A 22,263-nucleotide genomic window follows, 5' to 3' on the forward strand; every position below is an offset into this window, starting at 1 on the left:
TCAATGTCTTGTTGATCTAATTCCAACCATAACGCAATGGCTATACATGTGATATACTTGCATGTCATCAGTAATTTTGAATCGATAAGCCTATCTGACGTCAGCCGAAGAAAGCGCTATTATTATAAAATGTCATTATTCTTACCTTTATCATGTGTTCTTGTACACATTCTGGATCACTACTACCCAATATACTCAACAACTCATCATCAGAGATGAAGAAGAAACGAGGGAAGGCATTACGTTTAGAATCCAGATAATCATTCAATGATTTCTGACATTTTTCTAAACCAGAACTAAGATTCTGTAGATCTGACAATCTGTTAGCAGCATGACAAGCTGTCTTTATCGTTGGAACTTTGGCAGTGTCTGTCATTATCTATAAAAATAACAGAATTATTTAGAATATTTTCATAAGAACTTTGAAAGAGATAAATTTTTCTTGTATTTTTTATGTAGAAGATAAAAAAATCTGAATTAAAACTGAAAATCTCAAGTTTATCTTACCTTTTTAAATGTTTTATCAATTTGATCAAATTTCTTGGCTTCTTCTGGCAGTTGAGATCTGATATCACCTCCAATAAATATACCTTCTAGATACATCCATTTTCTTTGTACTACCATCCATACCTACAATATACAGTCAATATAGTCAAATACAGCACAATAACTTCAAACCCAGTCTATTCGCTTGGATGGGCAGGAAAAAACGAGGTCCCATGTACACATTAGGATGCATGTAAAAGATCCCTTGGCAGTTTGAATTCGATATAAGAGTAGGCCGTAGTGACACTGTCTAGGCAAGATCTTTGTCATAGCAAATTGTATGGCGTATGCCCAGACTGTATGTCCGAAGTTAAACCCTATTTCATTTCATTTCATAACCAAGTCCAAATACAAAATATAAGTCAGTGGAATCAGATTAATTTAAATTGTGTGATTTTTAAAATTTTTTCTCTATTCATTATTTTAAGCCGTAGGAATAACTACTGTGTATAAGGATGGACAATAAACAACTGCTTCTAATTAACAATCTTCATAATGTCAATATCTAGAATTAGTCTCTCTAAAAACTTACATCTAAAACTTCTGATATAAGAGACAACCCTTTCTCCCAGTTCTGGACAGAATTTAAAAATGGTCCGACGAATCTGGAAGCAGACATACTCTGAAGATTCATAGCACTATCGTCTAGTATTTGAAGAATTTCATCAACAGCACCCAATATATAACCTCTATTACTTGTACCCTTCATGTACGCCTGTACAGAAAATTTCATATTACTCCATGTCTCCTCAACTTCTTTCACACCCTAAAAAAAACAAAATATGAAATGTTTTAAAAAAAATGTTGTTTTGTCTGCATAAGACCATATTTTTTTTTAAGACGACGCAGTAATTGATGGTGTAGAATAAATTTCTGTCAATGGATTGAGAATCTGGTACCTCTGGATCAAGAATGATTTGTATTACTCAATTCAGCATTTAGGCCAATCTAGTTTAATTTTTAGTTCTTCAGGGTCTTGATTAATAAATAGTACTATTTTTAATTAAATTAGTTTTTCCCTAAGAAATAAGTTTTCTAATAGTAGTAATTGGACTTCCTGAAAACAAATTTTCATATTGGTGACACCTCACGTAATTCTCTAACACTTTTCAAACCTTGGAATAAGGCATATCAATTCTATAGATGAGGACCTTATCAAACATCAGTGGCCGGAGTATCTTTGCTTACCTTTTCAATACCCATCTCTTTGCTAGCACAGGTTACAATCTCTCCAATAGTATCTTGGAAGCGATGCAGCTCCATGGCAAAGACATTAGCCAGGGTAAAGGTTTCAGGATTAATATCAAACTTCTGACCAGTTTTGGTCATCAGATCTTTCCAATGTCTACAAGTGCAATCAAAATACATATATTATATTATATAAAGTAGAATTAAATCGAACAATTTCATATGGCACTGTGAATATTCAGAATCACAAAAATTGTGCTTGTTTAAAATCACATGTGCACTTCATCATGAAAACCATTAAGCATCTTAACCTCTTTAATTTAGTTCAATATAAAGTGAGAGAGAGAGAAATGGGGTTTAACTTCCACTCGACACAAACTAGGTCATTTTGGGACTAACATATGGTTAAATTTATTTCATTAATTCGCTTGCGCATAGGGGTCTTTAGCAGTGGGAAAAAACCGGAGGACCCGGAGAAAACCCACGAGGTTGGACAGGCTATCCTACACGTCACGTACAACCGGGGATTCGTAACAACGCCAGTTGACTCAATGACAGGCCGTATGATACAGCACGCACATGCTAACCATTCGGCCATCCAACCCCCCCAATATAAAGTGTTGAACTGGCTTGATATGATGTTTAAATAGATAAGATCAATGATTGTTAAATAATTATTTTTTGAGCTTCAGAAGTCTAAGTTGCATGTAAATTAGTTTTCTATTTTTGTTTTATTTCTGGCTGAAACTGTGGACTGTGGAACATTCAATCAGTTACATATAAATATTGTTTTGATATACAGACTTTAAATCACACAAAACAAATTATACATCAATTGCAATCAAATCACCACTACATCTAGTTTCAATTCTAATCTTTTCTAAAAGTTTAAAATTTTACGATTAAGATTAAAATGAAATAAGTGAACTAACCGTTCTCGAAGGGAATCGTGTTTCAGATCCACAAATAGAGGTAGAGAATCTCGGAATTCTTTCATTTTTTCTTCTAATGCTCTTGCTACTGGCATACTTCTGACATCTTTTGACATTTTTCTAAGACTCTTTAAGAAGCCTTCAATACCTTCTTGAAGTAGTTGAATATTCAGATTAGCCCATAATGTTTCTGCCCAACTTTCTCTGGCAGCCTGAAAGTAGAGTATACAATTAATGAACAGAATTGTATGGTTCATATTGACAGCTTAAATCTCCAGTGTATGCAGGTTGCTATGTAAAATGATTTCACATGCAGGGATGGAAACCAAGGTAGCTTTTCACCCTGGGGCCTGTTGTTGCTCTCAATGGCCCGGCTTGAACAACTTTGCCGACCAGAAAGAATTCCTTTACTTTCCAATGTTTGGATTTCTCTTTCCTTAAAATGTGTATATCTGGCTACAAATGACCTTGTAAAAATGTAGCTCACAGCTTTAGATCCATGTGAGAATTTGTTAGGTTCTTCAGCAATTTTTTAATGAATAAGAAAAATATAACTTACCGCTTGTTCTTCATATAATGCGTAAATCATCTCTAAACCTTTCATATCTTTAGTAACTTGTACTAAATCAGGATACATTGTTATAGGTAGATCAAATAACTTCTCAGCATTAGCTAATTCTGTTCTCTGGGCTTCATATTGAGCCACTTCTTGGCGATATTTCTTCATAACCTCTAAACCTAGAACACAAAAAAAAGAATTATTAGTATTAACAAAGAGAAATGATCATATTCTTCTTTTTAAATGAATTATTTGTTCTTAGTCTGCATCATTCCTAGCAAAATAATCAATATTTTTGATAATAAATGACTAATGACATGAATAAAAGACAATTTTTTGAAAGTTGGAAAGATAAAATTTACATGATTTTTAATTTTACCTTTGTCAAGATCCAGTCCAACGGAACCAGGTCCTTCTATTTTAAACGTTTCAGCAAATGTTTCTAGATTCTTTCTAAATACTTTAATTTCATCTTGCGTAATCTGCAATATTAAAACTCAATTATTATCAACACGAATTCTCATTGGACCTTATTGTATTGTTTTATAATACAAAAATACAAGAAATAGAAATGGTAATAAAGGGATGCAGACAATAGCAGGCATGTGGGAAAATTTGCTTCCTTCTAAAATTTTCAACTGTCCAGGGATTTTGTTTTAATAAAAATTAGGTTAAAAATAATGTTTATTTTGAAATATTTTCTTTAAACTCTTTTCATATCTACATCAAAATTATATATAAAATCTGTTTCAACATCAAAATGGGGAAAAAAAAAAGTAATTTTTAGTAAAATAAAATAATCAAATAGAAATTTTACCTCAGTGAATTTCTTCTTCACTACAACAAGACTAGCATCAACATTTTTAGATTTAAGAACAAGATCATCCCAGATTTGTGGAAGTCTTTCTTGTAAATCTTTTTCTTCTTGTGGAACCTTCATAGAAAATATTTTCAATTAGAGGGTCTGATGCATAATTTTTCAAATATTTTTCGATAAAACAATGCCTGGATACTGGTCTGCAATAAATACTTGATTTCTTTATTAAATTTTGTGAAAAAGTCAATTTGGGTTGGAAACTGCTAGTTATATTTTGTAAAACCTGTAATTATTTATGTTATCTGTCAATCTATCAATTGAGCATCCTTACTATAAACCCTCGTCCAGTCCCTAGACAAGTAAATATTGTCTCACCTGAATATCATACATATGTAGGGTCCGATAACGTTCTTGTATATCTCTCATCTGTGTTTCTACATCTAACGACATTGTTTTAATATCAGATATTGTGGATAAAACTGACTTTAGATCTTCAAGGACACCCGGTGATTGATCAAGGTCATCAGATTTATCCTGAAATATATCAATATCCAAATATAGATATAAACCTACTATTCAGCAATTAGCTGCTGATGATATTTTAGAAAGTTTGAATATCTTGCCAACAACAAGGAATAGAAATTTAAATATGGTTCAATTTTTTTACAAAGATATGATAAAGAGCATTCACTTCAGACTATTAAAACAAACCAGCACAACCTATAAGTGTTTGGCAATATCTTTTGATGGTCCATTAATCCAATTTAATCTAGCCGGAATATTATCTACCATTGATATTTTGGATTGTACATCTTAGTTTTGACTGAGCTGGGAAAAGTAGATGTTGCCCATAAAATGCACATGACATTCAGTGGCTTTTTACTAACTATATAAACAATTTATAACAATGTTTTCAAATATATCTTGAAGAAATTGTTGTGGCCATTTTACATGTAACTGTAACTGGATTCTTCAGTCAAAAACCAAATCTAATGCCAGATTTTATCCCAGATTCAACAGATTAGTCGGTCGAAAGAAAAGCTTACAGAGCTTACCCTTACACTATTTCTTGTAAATTTGAGAGTAAATTAAGTTTTTGAATCTAAAAAAAATCAATAAACAAATATACTTACATCCATCATATTCCATAATTCATTGAGAGATTCTTTAGCTGAATTATGTAATATGGTACCCAAACATTCTATCCATTGTTTCGCATTTTTCTTCACGTCTGTAGCTAATAGTCCCATGTGGAGTCGTATAAAGTCTTGGTCTTTGACAATTGGTTGTGATGCCACTTCATCTGTAGTTTTATTGTAATATTGTAATTTGTCATCAAAATCTACAACTGATGGACCTTTAGCAAACCATTTATCAGCTATAACTTGCTGTAAAAAAACAAATAATCAAATAATTTTGTTTTATGGGCATTTTCCTATTTTTCATCACTTTACATTTTTTTAGTAGAATGTTCACAGCTGTCCAATCATTTATTTATTAAAATTAACCTAAACAGCATCACTTAAAGTCACATTTGGTCATATTAGCGCAATAGGAATTCCTTGCAAACTACAATATTGCGAAAGGGGCTATACTATATACCGGGAAACACCGAAAAACACCAGAAAACTACCGGAAAACACCATGTTATACTGAATACAGGAAAACACCGGAAAAACACTAAATACTAGAAAACACACTAAATACCGGAAACCACCCTAAATAGGTAACCCGGAGAAGGGATATACTATAAACCTGAAACTAACCCTAACCCTAACCCAGGCACACAGAGGACCAGGCTCCCGGTTACCTATTTAGGGTGCAAGTCTCCGGGTTACCTATTTAGGGTATTTTCTGGTATTTAGTGTGTTTTCCGGTGTTTAGTGTTTTTCCGGTGTTTTCCGGTATTCAGTATAAAATGGTGTTTTTCGGTTTTTTTCCGGTATATAGTATTGCCGTTGTGAAAGATGAATTTTTAATAGGAATAAATCAGTCAAAAAATGGTTCAATTCTATTCAGCTTTTACAAAGATATGTTAAATTGAAATTTCATCGATATGTCTTCAATGACATTAGATTTTAAATCTGACTGAATCAAAGCAGGGATGTTATCTAACATTATTTTTACTTTGTTTTCTTAATTAAATCTTAAATAATAAATCTGAGAAGTGTGGATTAAATCGTGAGAAATTTGATATTTTAGTGTAAAATGAAAATGACACATCCTGACACATCAGTTTTGATCAATTACCATAAATCAACAATAATTTGCTGATCAAAGAGATCAAATTAAAAAGTTGGACGAAACTATGTATCTTTATTTAATATTACTAAATTTCATGAAATAATATCTTCTTTGATTAGAGAAATTTCTATTATTACACGTTCCCACTTTATTCAATACATTGTCATTTTATGTAAATTTGAACTCGATTGACATTAATGATTAATCATACCTTGTCCACTTTCCATATTGATCTATATTTCTTCCAGCGATTCAAATACTTGGCTAAGTTGGTAAGAGTTTTTCTAATGCTCAACTGGATTGTGTTACAAACTTCTATGATTTCCGGATTTGCTGATATATCCGTAAAAAAACTAAATACATGAGGCTCATCTTCCCCTTCTATTTTCTGAGGTAAACATTCAATACACGTTCCATTCATCCATCGTACAAATAATTTAGTTCTGAAATTAAGGACATTAATACAAAATTTGAAATTATTTTGTCCTCATCACTGATTAAAGATTTCTAAATGAGACCCTTTCTCTAAACAGATCAAAGCATGAATCTTTTAGATTATTAGAAGAATCTATGCATATTTTACAATTAATTTCTTAAAGCAGATGATATATCTGCTTCTATATTCTAAAAATAAGATAGATAATAACGACAGCTACTCAAACACTGTTCAATATTAAAGAATGCATTAGTAACATCATCGATACTATCAGATCTTTCAATGTGGTTGATACTCTAGCTTAAAAATGGCAGTGTTTTTGGTACATGTTATGTCTAATTTCACCAGGTCAAGAAAACAATCTTTAATTTAGTCAATTTAGTGTAGCATTTAAATGGAGATGCCTAGAAAACCCTTAAAGTGGATTCTATGAGCTGTTATAGTTATCGATCTAATTGTTAAGATACAGAATTTGACAGACCATTTCCAGTAAAAAATCAAAAAGGACAAGTTTCAATAAGAAAATCTATTGCATCTACTGGGTATATTCGACAGACACAAATATAAAGCTATAATAATGAAATATCTAAAAAGAAGAAACCTACCCTTCTACACCATCTCTCACACACTGTAACGTTAATTTATTTATTTCGTTAGCATGTGGATGAAGAACAACATCAGGTGCCACTAATAATGTCTCAACTTGAAACAATGGTTTCTCTGTAGATAATGCTGTCAAAAAATGCTTGATGTTTTTCATTATAAGCTGAAAGAGAGACACATATATTATTACTTCATTCATGGAAATAGAATCAAATTCAATCTAAGTTGTTCAATAATTGTAAAAATATAATCATTTTTTAGTTTTAACAGCAAACATTGTTCAGTTTTAAAGAGAAAGAAGTACACCCCTCCACTTCTTTCTGTTCATTCATCTATGATGACATTCAATTATGAGGTCATAATACTGTGATGTCATCTGTTTATGACCTCATTCATCTACTTGTCCAATGTGTTGAAAATTGAAATATTAATACAGATATATCCAATTCCTATCAATGTACTTTCTGTGTGGTAATGTTACACAAATTGTAAATTCTATTTGGAAGAGATCAGGGTAGTAAATGAGGATATACGTCAAAATTCCCTGCAAAACAAGGGATTTTCAAATTCTTTTACAGGCTATATGGATTTTTGTCATTTGTACATAGGCATACATGTTAGGCCATACCATTTGTAATAAAATAAAACCTCTATGCAAGTTTCATAAAGTTGTATAAAGATTTTGTGAGGTTATTCAAGTTTAAAAAATATAAACCTCAGAATGCCTCGTTCGGCATTTTTGTCCAAATGTGGCACAAACGTGCTAATAAAATATTTGCCACAATTTTGCCACGTTGTAACGTGGTAAAAACAAAATGCCACGTTTGTCTGGAGTACCACAACGTATTTTTTTTTTAAATTGCCATGTTTTTGGAATGAGGTATTTTGACCAGAACGAGGCTGTTCACAGGGTTGTTTTCATGATTTTTCTAAAGAGTTGGGGGTGGGGCGGGGGCAGCCAAACCAAAGTTTCGTCGAGCGTATCGAGGACAGCATAACATTATTTGGTGACACTTTCAAGCGATTAAGTAGAGAGAAAAACACAAGGCAAAGTCGACTAGAAATGACATTCGTTGCACAAAAGCGTTTGTTACATTCTTTGTTGCAGTTTCATATGTTCACACATTATTTCCATCAAAGAGATGTGAGAAATGAAAAACAGCCAAGTTCAAAGCGGAGCGAACTCAATAATTGTTTTTTAGGCCTTTGAATATTATTTACAAATATGCTGTTCCTTTTTTCTATATAATAAACGATATTATATTTAATATATATATATATCTGGCACTCAGTTGTATGTATAAAAATTGCAAAAGCAATTAAATTAAAATCCATCGAAAAATGAAATAGACACAATTTATGTTTATATAATGACATGCAAAGCGGGGCGATGCGAACAACTATATTAAAAATGATATTTACATTTACATCCTTCAGGTGACCGGCCTACGTCTGGATTCTTATATAAAGGGTCGATCTAGACTATATTTTGGAGAATAAAACTGCTTAATTTTGTGTTAAAAGCCATTAAAATCTTCTACCTTTGGACCGAGCAAATAACTCAATATACATGATACGTTTTCATCGTAAACCTGTCGTTTATTATATAAAAACAGGAACAGTATATTTGGTTTGGCTGAACCCCACCCCCAACCCTTTTGAAAAATCGTGTATCCAACCTTGTGATCAGCCTCGTTCTGGACAAAATACCTCGTTCCAAAAAGATTGCAATTTAGAAAAAAAAAAAATACGTTTTGGAACTCCAGACAAACGTGGCATTTTGTTTTTACCACGTTACAATTTGGCAAAATTATGTCAAACATTTTAATACGTTTTTGCCACGTTTGGACAAAAATGCCGAACCAGGCATTCTGAGGTTTATAGTGTAAATTAGTGTAGTCTAAGTTTCCTGAAGTTCTTCAAAGATTTAATAAAGCTTTTGAAGTTTTTAAAAAACCCTTAATAAGCTTTGTTTTAAAGGTCGTGTAAAAGAAGACGATGACGACATAAACGACAAAAATTGTGACTGCAGGAAATTTCTGTTTATTCATCTTAATATATTATAATAAATAGATAGAACTCAATGACCATTGAATACCGCTCGGGTTATTCAAGGGTTCAAGAGATTGTATCCCTGCGCATAGCAAGGGTGTGTACATGAGTGAACCATTGAATAGCGAGAAAGAGAAATGGGGTTTAACATCCAATCGACAAAAACTAGGTCCTTTCGGGACTAATATATAGTTCTATTTTATTTCAATAATTCTCTTTCGCGTAGGGGTCTTTAGCAGGAGGAAACCCGAGGACCCAGAGAAAACCTACGAGGTTGGACAGGCAAAATACACTGTACTGCATGTATCTAGATTATCAAAAAAAAAATCATCATCAATAATGTTTAAATTCATCATAGGTTCCGCCCTTTTTAATTTCTTTTTTTAAAAATTTGTGGTTGCCTAGTGGTGACGTCATTAATTCTGAAAGTGACGTCATTCTGGACAAAAGTAGTATGTGTCCAAGTCATTGAATACAGCCATAGGTTATTCAATGGCTGTATTCAATCATTTTTGCTTGCATTTGCATCTAGTTATAGAATAACTATCCTTATCACTACAATAAAATTTACCTTTGTAAGAGATTCATACACTCTTCTCTCCCAGAATGCATAATACTGACGTAATTTAGGAGATTTACCACTGTTAGTATGAACTACTAAACCTTCCATTTTGGTTAATAACGGGCCTATTGCACGGTATTTTCTTGCTAAAATTTCAAAATCTCTGGCTCTTTCTTGTTCAATGTGTTCAAAAAATTCCTGAAAAATAAAATACAACAATTTATTTTATACCTTAATTGTACTTACTGTGCTCCATTCATATTGTCAGAAATGAAATGACCTACTATTTTGCACCAACCGGGCTAATGAAGATGGGCATACACCATGCAGTGTGTGCTATTGGGGTAATTTTGCCTTTGCAGCAGCACTAAGACCTATTTTTATTTTGAATTCCAATTGCTAGCGTTCTTTTATATGCTCATCCTGTCAGAGATGTACAATGCAAATTAAAGGGCATGTAAGATTGTTCAAGTTGTGAATTATTTCAAGTAATCAATCACTGAAACAGTACACATTACATCAGAGTACTAGTATTTGTGCTCATTCCAAGGCATATATTACATATTAAATTTTTTTTAAAAACCAATAGCAATATAATTTATAAATCTTTTGTTGGAAAAATATCAAAAATTTAATGTCTTCAAAATGTTGAATCGGGAATTTATTGTGTACTTACTTTACAGCTAGGTAACATATCATTCTTGGGTTGAGGAGATCGAAATATATTTGCGTTTTCTATCATGCCCAATCTTTGATGAATATCACGAGCATTTTTCTGTATTTGATTGACTAGAGATTCAAATTTAGCAATAGCCTGAAAATAAACAGGAAATTATTTACTTAAAAGTATAAAACCATAGCAACCTGAGAAAATTCAGAAATGAAATGGGCGTTTAATGTGAAACTTTTCGGCTCCATCCAGATTAATAAAGACCCATACAGTGTACTATGATGAAAATTTTGTCCAGACAGCAGTGCTTCTTCCTTTTATTTCGAATTCTAATTTGCAAAGGTTCTTTTTTGTGCACGCCAACATGTTCATGGGTTCTTTTTCGTGCACGCCAACATGTACATGGGACCATCCAAATGATTACATACTGTTTGCCAGGCCCTCTCCATCCTGCACCACTGACAATGGGAAACCACGACAGAAACTGAGAAAATTCACAACATTATTTATTAGTCATTAGGGATCTCCATTAATTATCTAATGAATAACATTCAATGTTTTTGTTCATGGTGACATCATTCGAATATATTTTCTACCATTTAAACCGCACGTAAACAAAACCAGACGTTTCTACTTGCATTCCCACTTCGTTAAATCTTTTATGAACAAATCTTTCATCTACTTACCGATTGACATTTTGAAACATAATCACTGATACCCAGAGAATTCCAGTTTAACCTCTTGGCTCCAGGTCGTAGAACACGTCTCAGATCTCGCATATGATCATCTAATAATGCAGCCTAGAAAAATACACAACATTACAAATATATTAAATTAATTTACCACCAATAAAATATAATTCATAATATAAATATCAAAAACCATTTTGTACACTATCCTTGTTCATGTACAAAAATGCAGTAAACATAGAATTAAAAAAATCTGAAGAAGAACATGCCATAATCTTGATAGAATAAATTCTTCTAACTGCACATCTAACATTTTTTTTATCATACAAACTATGATGAGAGTGGGCAATATATAAAAGTCCATTGTGAAGGGCTTTGCTCACAATATTAAACAAATCAACACAGTATGAATATGCCTGTAAGAATTTTGTATTATAAGTTCTTATGGAACTTCACTGGCTTCCAGTAGAGACTCATGCGAAAGTTAAAATCATCAAAACGCACTAACTTAAGGAACTTGTGTCAAATACTATCCTGGTCGAACACTATTATCGATTGACTATGGATGGCCTCCACTCATACTGTCGTAAAGGTTAATAGGAAATTTGCTGATAATTTTAATAAAAATTTAGTTTTCTTAAATCTTAATCAATTTTTACCTCAGCGTGATTTAATGAACCTAATAAACGATGATATCTATCTAACATATGCTGTAACCCTTCTACATACTTTATATATTTTTCTTCCTGAAAAGAAAAAAAAATAAGAAAATTAAGAGATTTTGACCCCCCAAAATTTTTTCTTGGCCAACCACACTGCAGAGCTTTGCCTAAAGATATATCTCTTTAGGCACAATTTTAGGTCACACAGATGCTCCATGAAATTTACTTTAATCTGATAATCTGATAGTATATTTCCAATAAGCCATAGCTTAACCTTTTACAAGTCTCACAACAAGTGTGAGGTATCATCAGAATGGCAGTTATATTATAAGATTTAGATAAAGAGCTGGTCATTCTTAGCTATAATAGTTCAAAAATAGAGAATCATAATTGAATATATTGAAAATTTCATTCAAATTACTTTATTCTGAGCGAAGTTTTGACATGATATAGAGTAAATTGTCTAGATTGTCAAGTATCACTGCTACAAGAATAAACAGAGTCTATATCATCCATTTTAACGTTGAATTATTATATGGCACAAGTGGTTTAATCCATTCAATATCTTAGCCAGAAAAAGACCTGCATTAGGCAGATTTAGCTCTTGCATAATGCATTTTTAAGATTTTTATCTAATGTAACATGTAATTTGATATTTAGAATTAATTTTCCATTTTTTTCCATCTATGCATATTATAAGTTTACATCCTTTGTAAATTTATGTATTTAAATGTACATTATTTTCTTTGTACATAATTATACCTTTTGTACATTTGTTTGATGTCATAATAGATTATGAAAGGCAGATGGAGAAAAAAGTCCATATTCAAAATTACCTGTAATGCTACATTTCTAGCCAATTCTGGTACAGGAAAACTCAGTTGTTCAATATATTTAGTTTCTGCGATAATTTCATGTAACTGGGGATCAAAATCTACCAGATATTTAACTTCAAACAATGCACCTGAAAATTTTTTAAGTTGGTTTGATTAAATTTAATAAACTAAATGTTTGAATGTCTTAAATCATTTATATACTTGTATATATACAAAAGTTTTATCAGGGTACAAATTCTATTCAATTAAGAGTCATGATTTAAAAGTAAATTTCTTAAACATAAATTATATAAATTGTGTTCAGAAAGTAGATCATTTTTTTAAGTGATAAAAATATATGCCTGAAAGAAATATATTTAAGAGTCTTAAATTATATCTGCTGTTATGGTATGAATACCCTGTCAAAACTATTACAGATTTGGAGAAAAATAAAAGTTATTCACTAGGTTACATTTCTAAAATAATTTTAAAAAAAATCTAAATTTATAATATCAACTAAGGAATGTTGGACATATCAATTAAATAAAGATGACATCCCTGAATTAAATGTTATTACAATGTATTATCATTAATTAGACAAAAAGATTGGGCTTTTACTTTTCTTTTTTTTTGTGCGAAAACACTTTAGGCCACATCAATTTGATTTTACGTTCTTCAGGAACATCTGTAAAAAAAAACTTCTTTTTTTTCTTCTGTAAAAGACTTATTCAAAACCGAAAGTACTTGGCTGTGATGTTCAAAAGCTCTTAGTTACAAATCAAGTGGCTATTTTAAATCAAGATCCAAAAGAACAGAAAAATCAAATTTGTGAGGCCTTTTAATTGTGGATTTGATTATCGACCATTTCAACATTCGGAGTAGGATATTGAGTTGGTACACAAAGTGGAATGAATGGGGTTTAACATCTTGTAAAAAAATGCTAGGTAGGAGAATGTTACCCGGACAGAGGCATTCCCACCTACTCTTTAAAGATTTCAAATAGTGGACAATGGGACACTGGAAATTTTCAACTCATCAAATTCACAAGTTTGTTACTCGCTCAAAATCAAAGCAAAGATGAAGTCTTTTATGAGAATTCTTTACAAAATATCCAATATTAATAAAGCTAGACAATCAAAAATCACACTTTCACACAAGTTAAATAGTTTGCAGAAACACACAAAAAATCACACCGCAGCTTTCTGGCAGAATCTGGACTTTTCATGTTAAGTTAATAATTAAATAAATATTAAAGCACTTTGACTATAGGGTTATCAATCTGCTTACCAACAAAAGATTCTCTCGATGGTCGCTCGGGAGATTCACCTGTATTACATATTAATTCATTGAAATAATCGTTACTTTTTAATTTACACAAATATTTTTGCTATTATTAATGAAGCTACATATTATTACCACTCTAAAAAAAAAGAAAATTTTGAAGTACATCATGTAAAGTGTGCATCACTATAACATTGTCGTGTGGGTCCAAAAGACAAATAACAGCAAAACTCTAAAATATCAAAGCCACAGACTCTTCTATAAAACTCATGCTTTGTATTAAAACCCTAATACTATGATATAGTTAAGCCCATAATGTAAAGTTAAATATCTAATTCAATTTATCTTTGATAAATACATGTATCTCTCTTAATTTATAGAACAAAATCTAATATTTCTGACAGATGACTATCTTAGAATTTTGAAGATTGAAAATCTCCATATCCTCCTTTGAATTGAGACCTGTCATGACAATACTATGAATATGATATATTGATGTCAATACCTGATTCTCTGCCTGGTGTATTATCATCAGGATGTTGAATAGCTGGTTGTTGAGGACCACTGGAACTGTTTGAAGGTTTTATTAAAAGATTTCTCCGTAATAAAGATGGTAAAACCTGTTCTACATGATCTCGCCACTGTTCATATCTAATATCTTCAAATCTCTTCATTTCTTTACCAACTTTTAAATATTTGGCTCTTGTCTGAAAATATAAAAATAACTTTGTAAATCTTAGAAGTTGAAAATATTTGAATAACATCATGGTAAAGAAGGACATGTCCTCGTTTAACTGTCAGATTTGAAATAGATCTTGTAGAATTTGTGGTCCATGATCAAACATTGTCACTGCTTTTTACTAAAGTAACAATGCTTTATTTGCATTTTTGGGAAAACTGCAAATTTCTCAAAGCTTTATCCACACTGCTATGTATTCAGAACGATTATTTAACATTTAATTAAGAAAACAAAATCTAAAATACCAATGCTAGATAGTCAACCAGTTTAGATTCAATCAGATTTAAAACAAGCCCATCAATTTGGTCCATGACAAAGATGGTGAACGCTTTGTTACATAGGGAGCAGCATAAATCTGTGGAATTTTGAATACGTCATATCTCCGTACCGGTAAATACTGAACGGAATTGGAACATTCTAGGATCGATATTCCTGGTCTAAACAATACAAATTTTTTTAAGAAGTACATAAAGTGCATATCATTCAATAAGTAAAATGAACTTACATCTTTTCCATCTTGAGTAAGCATCATTTCATCCATGGTCTGGAATCTAATAATGGTGTGTTTAATACGATGGAATAAAGAACGTTCCCAGAATATACAACCACTGATTGGTGGATTATTTTTATGAAGTGGTGGACTGTCTTGGAATTCTTTAAACAGATGATCCATCGTATCAACCTACAACACAAAAACAATAAATACCGGTACATGAAGGAATAAAATCTAAAAAAGTAACAGAAAAAAAAAAAAAAAATTATACTTGAACTGGGTCCCATCATATGGTACAGGGAATGTCATGTAGCTTAAAAGTTATAGTTCTGTGGTTTGTCATAAATATCTGCAGAAGTTAAGGAATATCTCAGTGAATTCAATAGACCAATGACAGTACAATACACAATGGAACCACTGTGGCTCGGTGTGTAGGGCACTAGGGGTGGGGGAACAGTAGGTCGCAGAACGCTGAAAGCATTTTAGTTTTTGATCGATCTCCGATGGTATAAAGCCAGAAATAAATTTGTGAAAATTGAATCACATGTGTATAACTATAATAGTAAATCAAATTGAAATCTGTTAGTTGTATCGCAATAATAATTATTTGGTATAATACATGTCACGACAGTCATGTACTTTTTTAAAATGGAGTTTAATGTCGACTTGACACGGACTAAATGGTTCAATTTTATTTCAATAGTGATCTTTAGTAGTAGGAGGAAACCGGAGAAAATCCACAAAGTTGGACAGACAACCATCCTCTTTGTCACGTACAGGCAGGGAATCGACATCACACCATTTGACTCAAAATAGTTAGGCGACTCTTCTTTTTGTCACATACAATCGTGGTACAAATTTAAATTAGAATATAGATGTACCTCTTTTCCATATTGATTAAGAATATCCTTAAATTTCTGCATCATCTGAGCATTGATAGCTTCTCTTGAACGGATATGTTTAAAATTTAACAACATATCAAATGCTCCTTCAGCTGATCGCAAAGTTTTAAATGACTCATCGATAAACATTTTAGCTTCTCCCTCAATTTCTGCCACTTCCTTTGTAAATTTAGATTTCAGTCGTTTCCATTGAAGAGATTCTTTTTGAGAGAATGGATCAAAACTTATCTGTAAAAATAATCAAAAGGTTAATCTTAGTAAATAAATCAATGGGCTAATCTTAATATTTTTCAGAACAATTTTATTTCTCTCAGAAATGGTTGTTCTATGCTCGTGGAGGGATATTGTTTGCTATATAGCAATTGGAAAGCAAAATCAATCCCCATTTTTCAGACTTATCGAGTTACAACCCATGAACTACGGCACACAATGTTTCCTTAAGCGATGGACACACCAGCCGTATGATTCGACCGAATCGATCGGCCGAATCAATCGGCATCGAAATTTGCCTAGTGTTTTCACTGTCATTCGCCCGAATCAAACAGGTTTGATATATTCGGCCGAATTATATTCGACTGGTGTGTCCGCTTCGCCGAAGCATTCGGCCGAATGTAGAAATCATTAGCCAATCACCACTTATCATCCAATCATATTGAAAAGTCACGTGATTATTTGACGACATAGACGCCGCCATGTTTAATCATGTGACGTGAAAAGTGATGCAATCGACTGGTGAATCGGGGGAAGCATTCGGCTGGTATGTCCACCCATTCGGCCGAATAAAATTCAGCACCGATTGATTCGGCTAATGTGTCCACTGGTTGACAAAAGGTCAAGCTGAAATCAGAGAAAAGTAGTACTGACCTGTTGGATGGGAAAAACCAAAGCATCTACTCTGTAAACAACATCTTCTATTCTTTTAGGATCACCTGTTACAGCTTTTAACTCAGGTCCAAAAATATTATAAAATTCTTCTAGTACCTGAAATAAACAAAAAGCAATCATTAGTTTCAAGAGCAGACTACAATAACCATTACAAACATGTGTCTGCCATGGTATATACATGAACCCTCTTAGAGATGACTGAAATTTCCAGCATGCGCAAACAAAACTGTCAAAAATCTCGGTTAAAAAAAATCTTGAGTTGCAAAACTTTGTTTTTATTTTCATGGATGACTGACATGTTATTTTACTTACCTGTGCAATATCATTTAAATCATCGCATATACTCTTCATATAATCAGTTCGTTCAAATAATTTCTTTCTATCAAACTCCCATCTTTGATCTCGACCCGATGCCTCAATCATTCCTCTCACTTCAAAATATGAATCTTTCCACACTGTTAACATTTTAGAGGCCTCTGATGTTTTTATTTTTACTTCATGTGTACCACTACTACAGACAAAAGGACAGAAGAAAATTCATTTAACATTCTAATGATCAGAAAAGCTAGTTTTCATGTCCAACTAGCCGTTTTAACTAGCTGTGTATATAGGGCTAGCAGAAAATATCGATTTCACCAACAATTTTCGGTAAAGCATTTTGAAGATCGATATTTGGTAAGGAATGCTATTATTTTATTGTCAATGAAACAGATAATGATATTACAGCATAAACTCACATATAATTCATTATTCATATACAAATTATGTATGTTTCAGAACAATTGGAGGTAAAAATAATTCGCCAATATTATTGATTATTGATCGGCGGATGGTCAGCGATTATCGATACTTGAAACCAGTATCAATTGCCAGCCCCTATCACTAGCTGTATAAATACCTTTTAACAATCTATTCAGTTAAAAACCTAATTCATGACATTTTTCACAAATTTGAATTTATAAACTAAAGTACTCTTTCAAGAAACCCCGAAAAGATACTTCTACTGATAGTTAGGGATAAAATTGCAAACAATTGTAACAGCAAATCAGGTTCAAAATCTCTGATATCATCAGGGACACTATGCTGCCCAGACCTGCAGATGATTAACACACAAGCTTCCAACTTACAACAATTTTGATTGGTGCTTCATTTCACATGGTACTTCATGTACATGTACAAAAATCCCATGGGGGGGGAGTGCAATTACAAAATCGAGCTCCCCTGATCTCATGGCTGCCATCATCCCACTGGCCGATCAACAGACAAGATTTTGAGGGAAATATATTAAATGTGCACATCAATAGATAATACAATACAAAATAAACATCTTTATCAATCCTTAGTATTTAGCCTAGAATGGCCAGCAGGGGATGTACATGTAATTCAGTCGAAGGTCAGCGTGAAAGTGTTTATTATTGCTCAATTAAATTGTGCTGGACGGGGGGACGTCTGCTATAATCTAATCTATTACAATTTCTATGATACAGTTAATATAATTTAATTACATGTACTTACTCGAACAATTCTCTAACATCAATAACCTTAGCAACTCGTTCTGCTAATTCCCAGGCAATTCGCTCCATCAGTGGAACCATTCTTTCATCTTTATTATAATGTCTTGAAATAATCCACACCATTCTTAAAGCATTCATCATGGAAGGAATCGTCTCAATGACCACTTGAAATGTAGCACCATGAGCAATATTTTTAAAATGTCTTTCAAGTGTTGAGAGAAAACGAACATTGTCTTTAGCTTCTGTGTCATATTTAGTGAGTTCGCTAATCGTATCATCAAAGTCACTCTCCACACGACTATAAATACTTATCATTTGTTTTACTTTAGGTATTTTTAACTGTTCCGATAGAGCACTTAAGGCAGCATTACGTTCCCGCCAAAAATCAATTTCTGCAAGAGGTCCATTAGCAGAATGCCCACGCTTTAACTGTTTTTCTAAAGCTCCTTGCACTTGTTTTCTCCATTCTGAGCATGTCTCTCGAATTTTTTCTATTAAATCATTATTTTCTAGAATATCATCTACATTTGAACCTAATTCAAGATCTGGCACTTCCAGTCGGACTTCTCCTTCAATTTGTTGTAAAGTTCTGTTAATATTTGCTGAAAATTTTTGCATACTAATGAGAAATTCATCTCTTAATAAAGCTTTAGCTCGAGATTCTGCTATATTTATTTTACTTCCTTCTTCTTCTGTTGTGTCTGTAGATTGTGTAAGACTAGTATCTTGTCGACTAATGGAGGATCTCTGTTCTGATAGTCGCGCTGGATGACTTGATTTACTATCGCTACCCTTGTGTTGATTATAAGATAATAGAGGCATATATACCTGAAATACAAACGTATCATAAAAACTGTTAGCAGTGGAAAGTTTCAAGATAAATAAAGAAGCGACATTGTTATAAAACGAAAACGCATAACCTGTTTTGTGCATATGATCAATCTTTAAGAATCAGTTTCTTACTTAGTCATAAGAATTCTTTTATATTCTGCAAATATGACCACTATCTTGTGATCACAGAAATCAAAATGAACAAAAATTACTAACCTGTGTTATAATTTGTTCCAACATAACTAATGAATGACCATTTAATAATCCAAATTCAAAATATGCTGGCAGCATTTCTTCAGCTTCTTCTACACTATTTGGTAGAGGAACCATCCCAGGTGTATTTCTCAGAAAATAAACACTATTATTATCAGTAACTTGCTCTGGTAAATGCTGATAACACATATGTAAATAGGTACGCCAAACTTTCTGAATGATGAATTTCTGAAAATACCAAAAAGATGAATTTATCTCATCAAAATACTTAGTGGCTGAAAGTAGACCTATATTAGAATCTTATGAATAATTTACCAGGTACATTTAAAGTTTGTACCGATAGAGAAAGAAATGGGGTTTAACGTCCACGCTACATAAACTAGGTCATTTCGGGACTAACTATGGTTCAATTTTATGTCAATAATTTGATTGCACATAGGGGTCTTTTTAGCAGTTAGGGGAAACAGGAAGAACCAGTTCGACAGGCGACCATACTCCATGTCACATACAATGACAGAACTTATGATCTAAAGCGCATGTGTTAAACCATTTCACCACCCAACCCCCCTCGCACCAATAGTAAATGCTATTTAGTAGTCTATGACAATAACAGATGCTCCTGTCAATACAAAATATCATAGCCTATTGATAATTCATGCTTTAAATAACTTACTGTTTTGGGAACTTTGTCTGATTGCTCATCTTTATCTGCATCTTCTTCGATCGTTTCTGTAACTTCTGGTTTAACCTCTTTCTCTAAATCTTTAGCATTTTCTATATCTGAGGTTGGAGTTTCTTTTCCTTTTGCCCTTCTCTTTCCTAAAAATTAGAGAAAGAAAACAAATTAAAAGACATTTAAAACCAAAATTGATTAATGATATACAATGGCTAATATTTTCAAATGTAAGAATACATGACAGTGGCACAAGATTTAGACAGAACTTATGGACATCATAAAAAAGCACATCATTAACACTGTATTGGGTTTACTCTAAAGTCTATAGTATACCATACATCAAGGTACAGAAAACATTAACACGGAGAAAAGAACATCAAGCAACCACACAAGAGAAGCCTAGTCGAAATGTTGTTCAGTAGTAAACAGTAATTGTATTCAATAGAATTGTGGCTTTTGTATCCATGTTTAATTACAAATGCACTTGAAACAAAGAACATCTCTATTACAGTGAGTTCCAAAACTGATATTGACACTGCATCTGAATAAAAAAAAATCCACTTCAAATTTCCAAATAAATTCAAGTGGTTGTTTAATATTCTTGAGTAGAAAACGAAGTAAATAGTGGCTAATTACTTGGAGTATCTTCATCTTTATCAGCTGATGTGTCATTTGGTGTAGACACCGGCAATGGTTGCTCCGAACCTTGATCCACAGATTCTCCATCTCCAGTATCCCCTTCTCCATCTCCCCCTTCCTCATCTTGTTGTATATCTGGTATTTCTGGTTCTACAATTCAAATAGAAATTTATTTAAACAGGCCTATGTTCTTTATCTTAGATTTAATACTAAATATTGGCTGAAACTTTCAGATATATAAGCTTATTTACGATTTAAAATAATGTATTTTTGCCAAATCCCTAAAAGTATAAATGACTCGGATTGGGAAAAGACCCCATCCAACGAATTTACCCAACTGCTAGGTGGCACATAAAAATGGTTTCACTAACTGATTACTTCCGTCTTTGACTTGAGCCACAGTAGTGGATGGTTCTAAGGCCATCCCTTGCTTGGAGAATTGGAGAAGAATTTGTATACAAATTAAAATAAGAGAGAGAGCCAAACTAGGTCATTTTGCGACTAAGATATGGTTCAGGTCTTTAGCAGTGGGAGGAAATCGGAGGACCCGGAGAAAACTCACTCCACACAAACTAGGTCATTTCGGTACTAACATGGTTTGATTGTATTTCAACAATTCGTTTGCGTATAGGGGGCTTTAGCCGTGGGAGGAAACCGGAGGACCCGGAGAAAACCCACGAGGATGTCATGAGGTTGGACAGGCGACCCTACTCCTTGTCACGGACAGCCGGGGAATCGAAACCACACCAGTTGACTCATTGACAGACAGACCTTATGATACAACGTGCACACGGCAAGCATTTGGCCATCCAACCCCTCCTTGAAATAAAAGTAAAACCTTAAGAAATAATTCTATGAATTTACTACGATTCACCTTTCATAATAATACAAGTACGTGTATGTAGATTGCAAGAGATTCAAATACCTCAAATGAGGACTGATCGGTGGTTTTAATTTCATGAATGTTTAAAGTAACTAAGACTTTAGCTCAATATCATCCAAAGTCTTCAACAATGAAAACACAAATTATTTGACAATTTAAATCAAACTGATGTTGTGATCTTAGTGGGAAAAGTTGGTTTTCTGATATCAAATATTTCAGACAAAAGAAACATTTAATTACCATTTGTACACGAATCGTGTACCATAATGTATTTCAGAGCCATTTGTAACAAGGGACTCGAAGATATATTCCGCAAGTCATGTCAAACGGTGACGCCATGTTCTTATCTGGAGAGCATGCACAATAAATACTATCGGTGTAGACTGCGATAACCAGACGCTAGAGATTGCCATTCGATTGGGGCATCTTACA

The 22,263-nt window shown here is 32.8% G+C and overlaps 1 protein-coding gene across 1 annotated transcript in view; it reads right to left on the reverse strand.

The window, feature by feature from the left end:
• Positions 1-22,263, reverse strand: part of LOC126823476 (dynein axonemal heavy chain 10) — a 60,082-nt gene that overhangs the window by 37,284 nt on the left and 535 nt on the right. The window contains exons 2-27 of the mRNA XM_050552343.2: positions 20,946-21,098; positions 20,307-20,452; positions 19,637-19,861; positions 18,591-19,417; positions 17,388-17,586; positions 17,055-17,171; positions 16,170-16,418; positions 15,301-15,477; positions 14,562-14,763; positions 12,797-12,924; positions 11,958-12,044; positions 11,296-11,409; positions 10,616-10,753; positions 9,949-10,137; positions 7,328-7,488; positions 6,498-6,729; positions 5,176-5,430; positions 4,418-4,576; positions 4,043-4,159; positions 3,605-3,707; positions 3,226-3,404; positions 2,667-2,878; positions 1,735-1,891; positions 1,079-1,312; positions 508-630; positions 146-379 (exon numbers count right to left, since the gene is read on the reverse strand). Of these exons, the coding sequence (XP_050408300.1) occupies positions 146-379; positions 508-630; positions 1,079-1,312; positions 1,735-1,891; positions 2,667-2,878; positions 3,226-3,404; positions 3,605-3,707; positions 4,043-4,159; positions 4,418-4,576; positions 5,176-5,430; positions 6,498-6,729; positions 7,328-7,488; positions 9,949-10,137; positions 10,616-10,753; positions 11,296-11,409; positions 11,958-12,044; positions 12,797-12,924; positions 14,562-14,763; positions 15,301-15,477; positions 16,170-16,418; positions 17,055-17,171; positions 17,388-17,586; positions 18,591-19,417; positions 19,637-19,861; positions 20,307-20,452; positions 20,946-21,098 (5,117 nt within the window). The remainder of the gene's footprint in view (positions 1-145; positions 380-507; positions 631-1,078; positions 1,313-1,734; positions 1,892-2,666; positions 2,879-3,225; positions 3,405-3,604; positions 3,708-4,042; positions 4,160-4,417; positions 4,577-5,175; positions 5,431-6,497; positions 6,730-7,327; positions 7,489-9,948; positions 10,138-10,615; positions 10,754-11,295; positions 11,410-11,957; positions 12,045-12,796; positions 12,925-14,561; positions 14,764-15,300; positions 15,478-16,169; positions 16,419-17,054; positions 17,172-17,387; positions 17,587-18,590; positions 19,418-19,636; positions 19,862-20,306; positions 20,453-20,945; positions 21,099-22,263) is intronic.

The sequence above is a fragment of the Patella vulgata genome, chromosome 6 (genome assembly GCF_932274485.2).
Source record: "Patella vulgata chromosome 6, xgPatVulg1.2, whole genome shotgun sequence".
Classification (NCBI taxonomy): Eukaryota; Metazoa; Mollusca; class Gastropoda; family Patellidae; genus Patella; species Patella vulgata.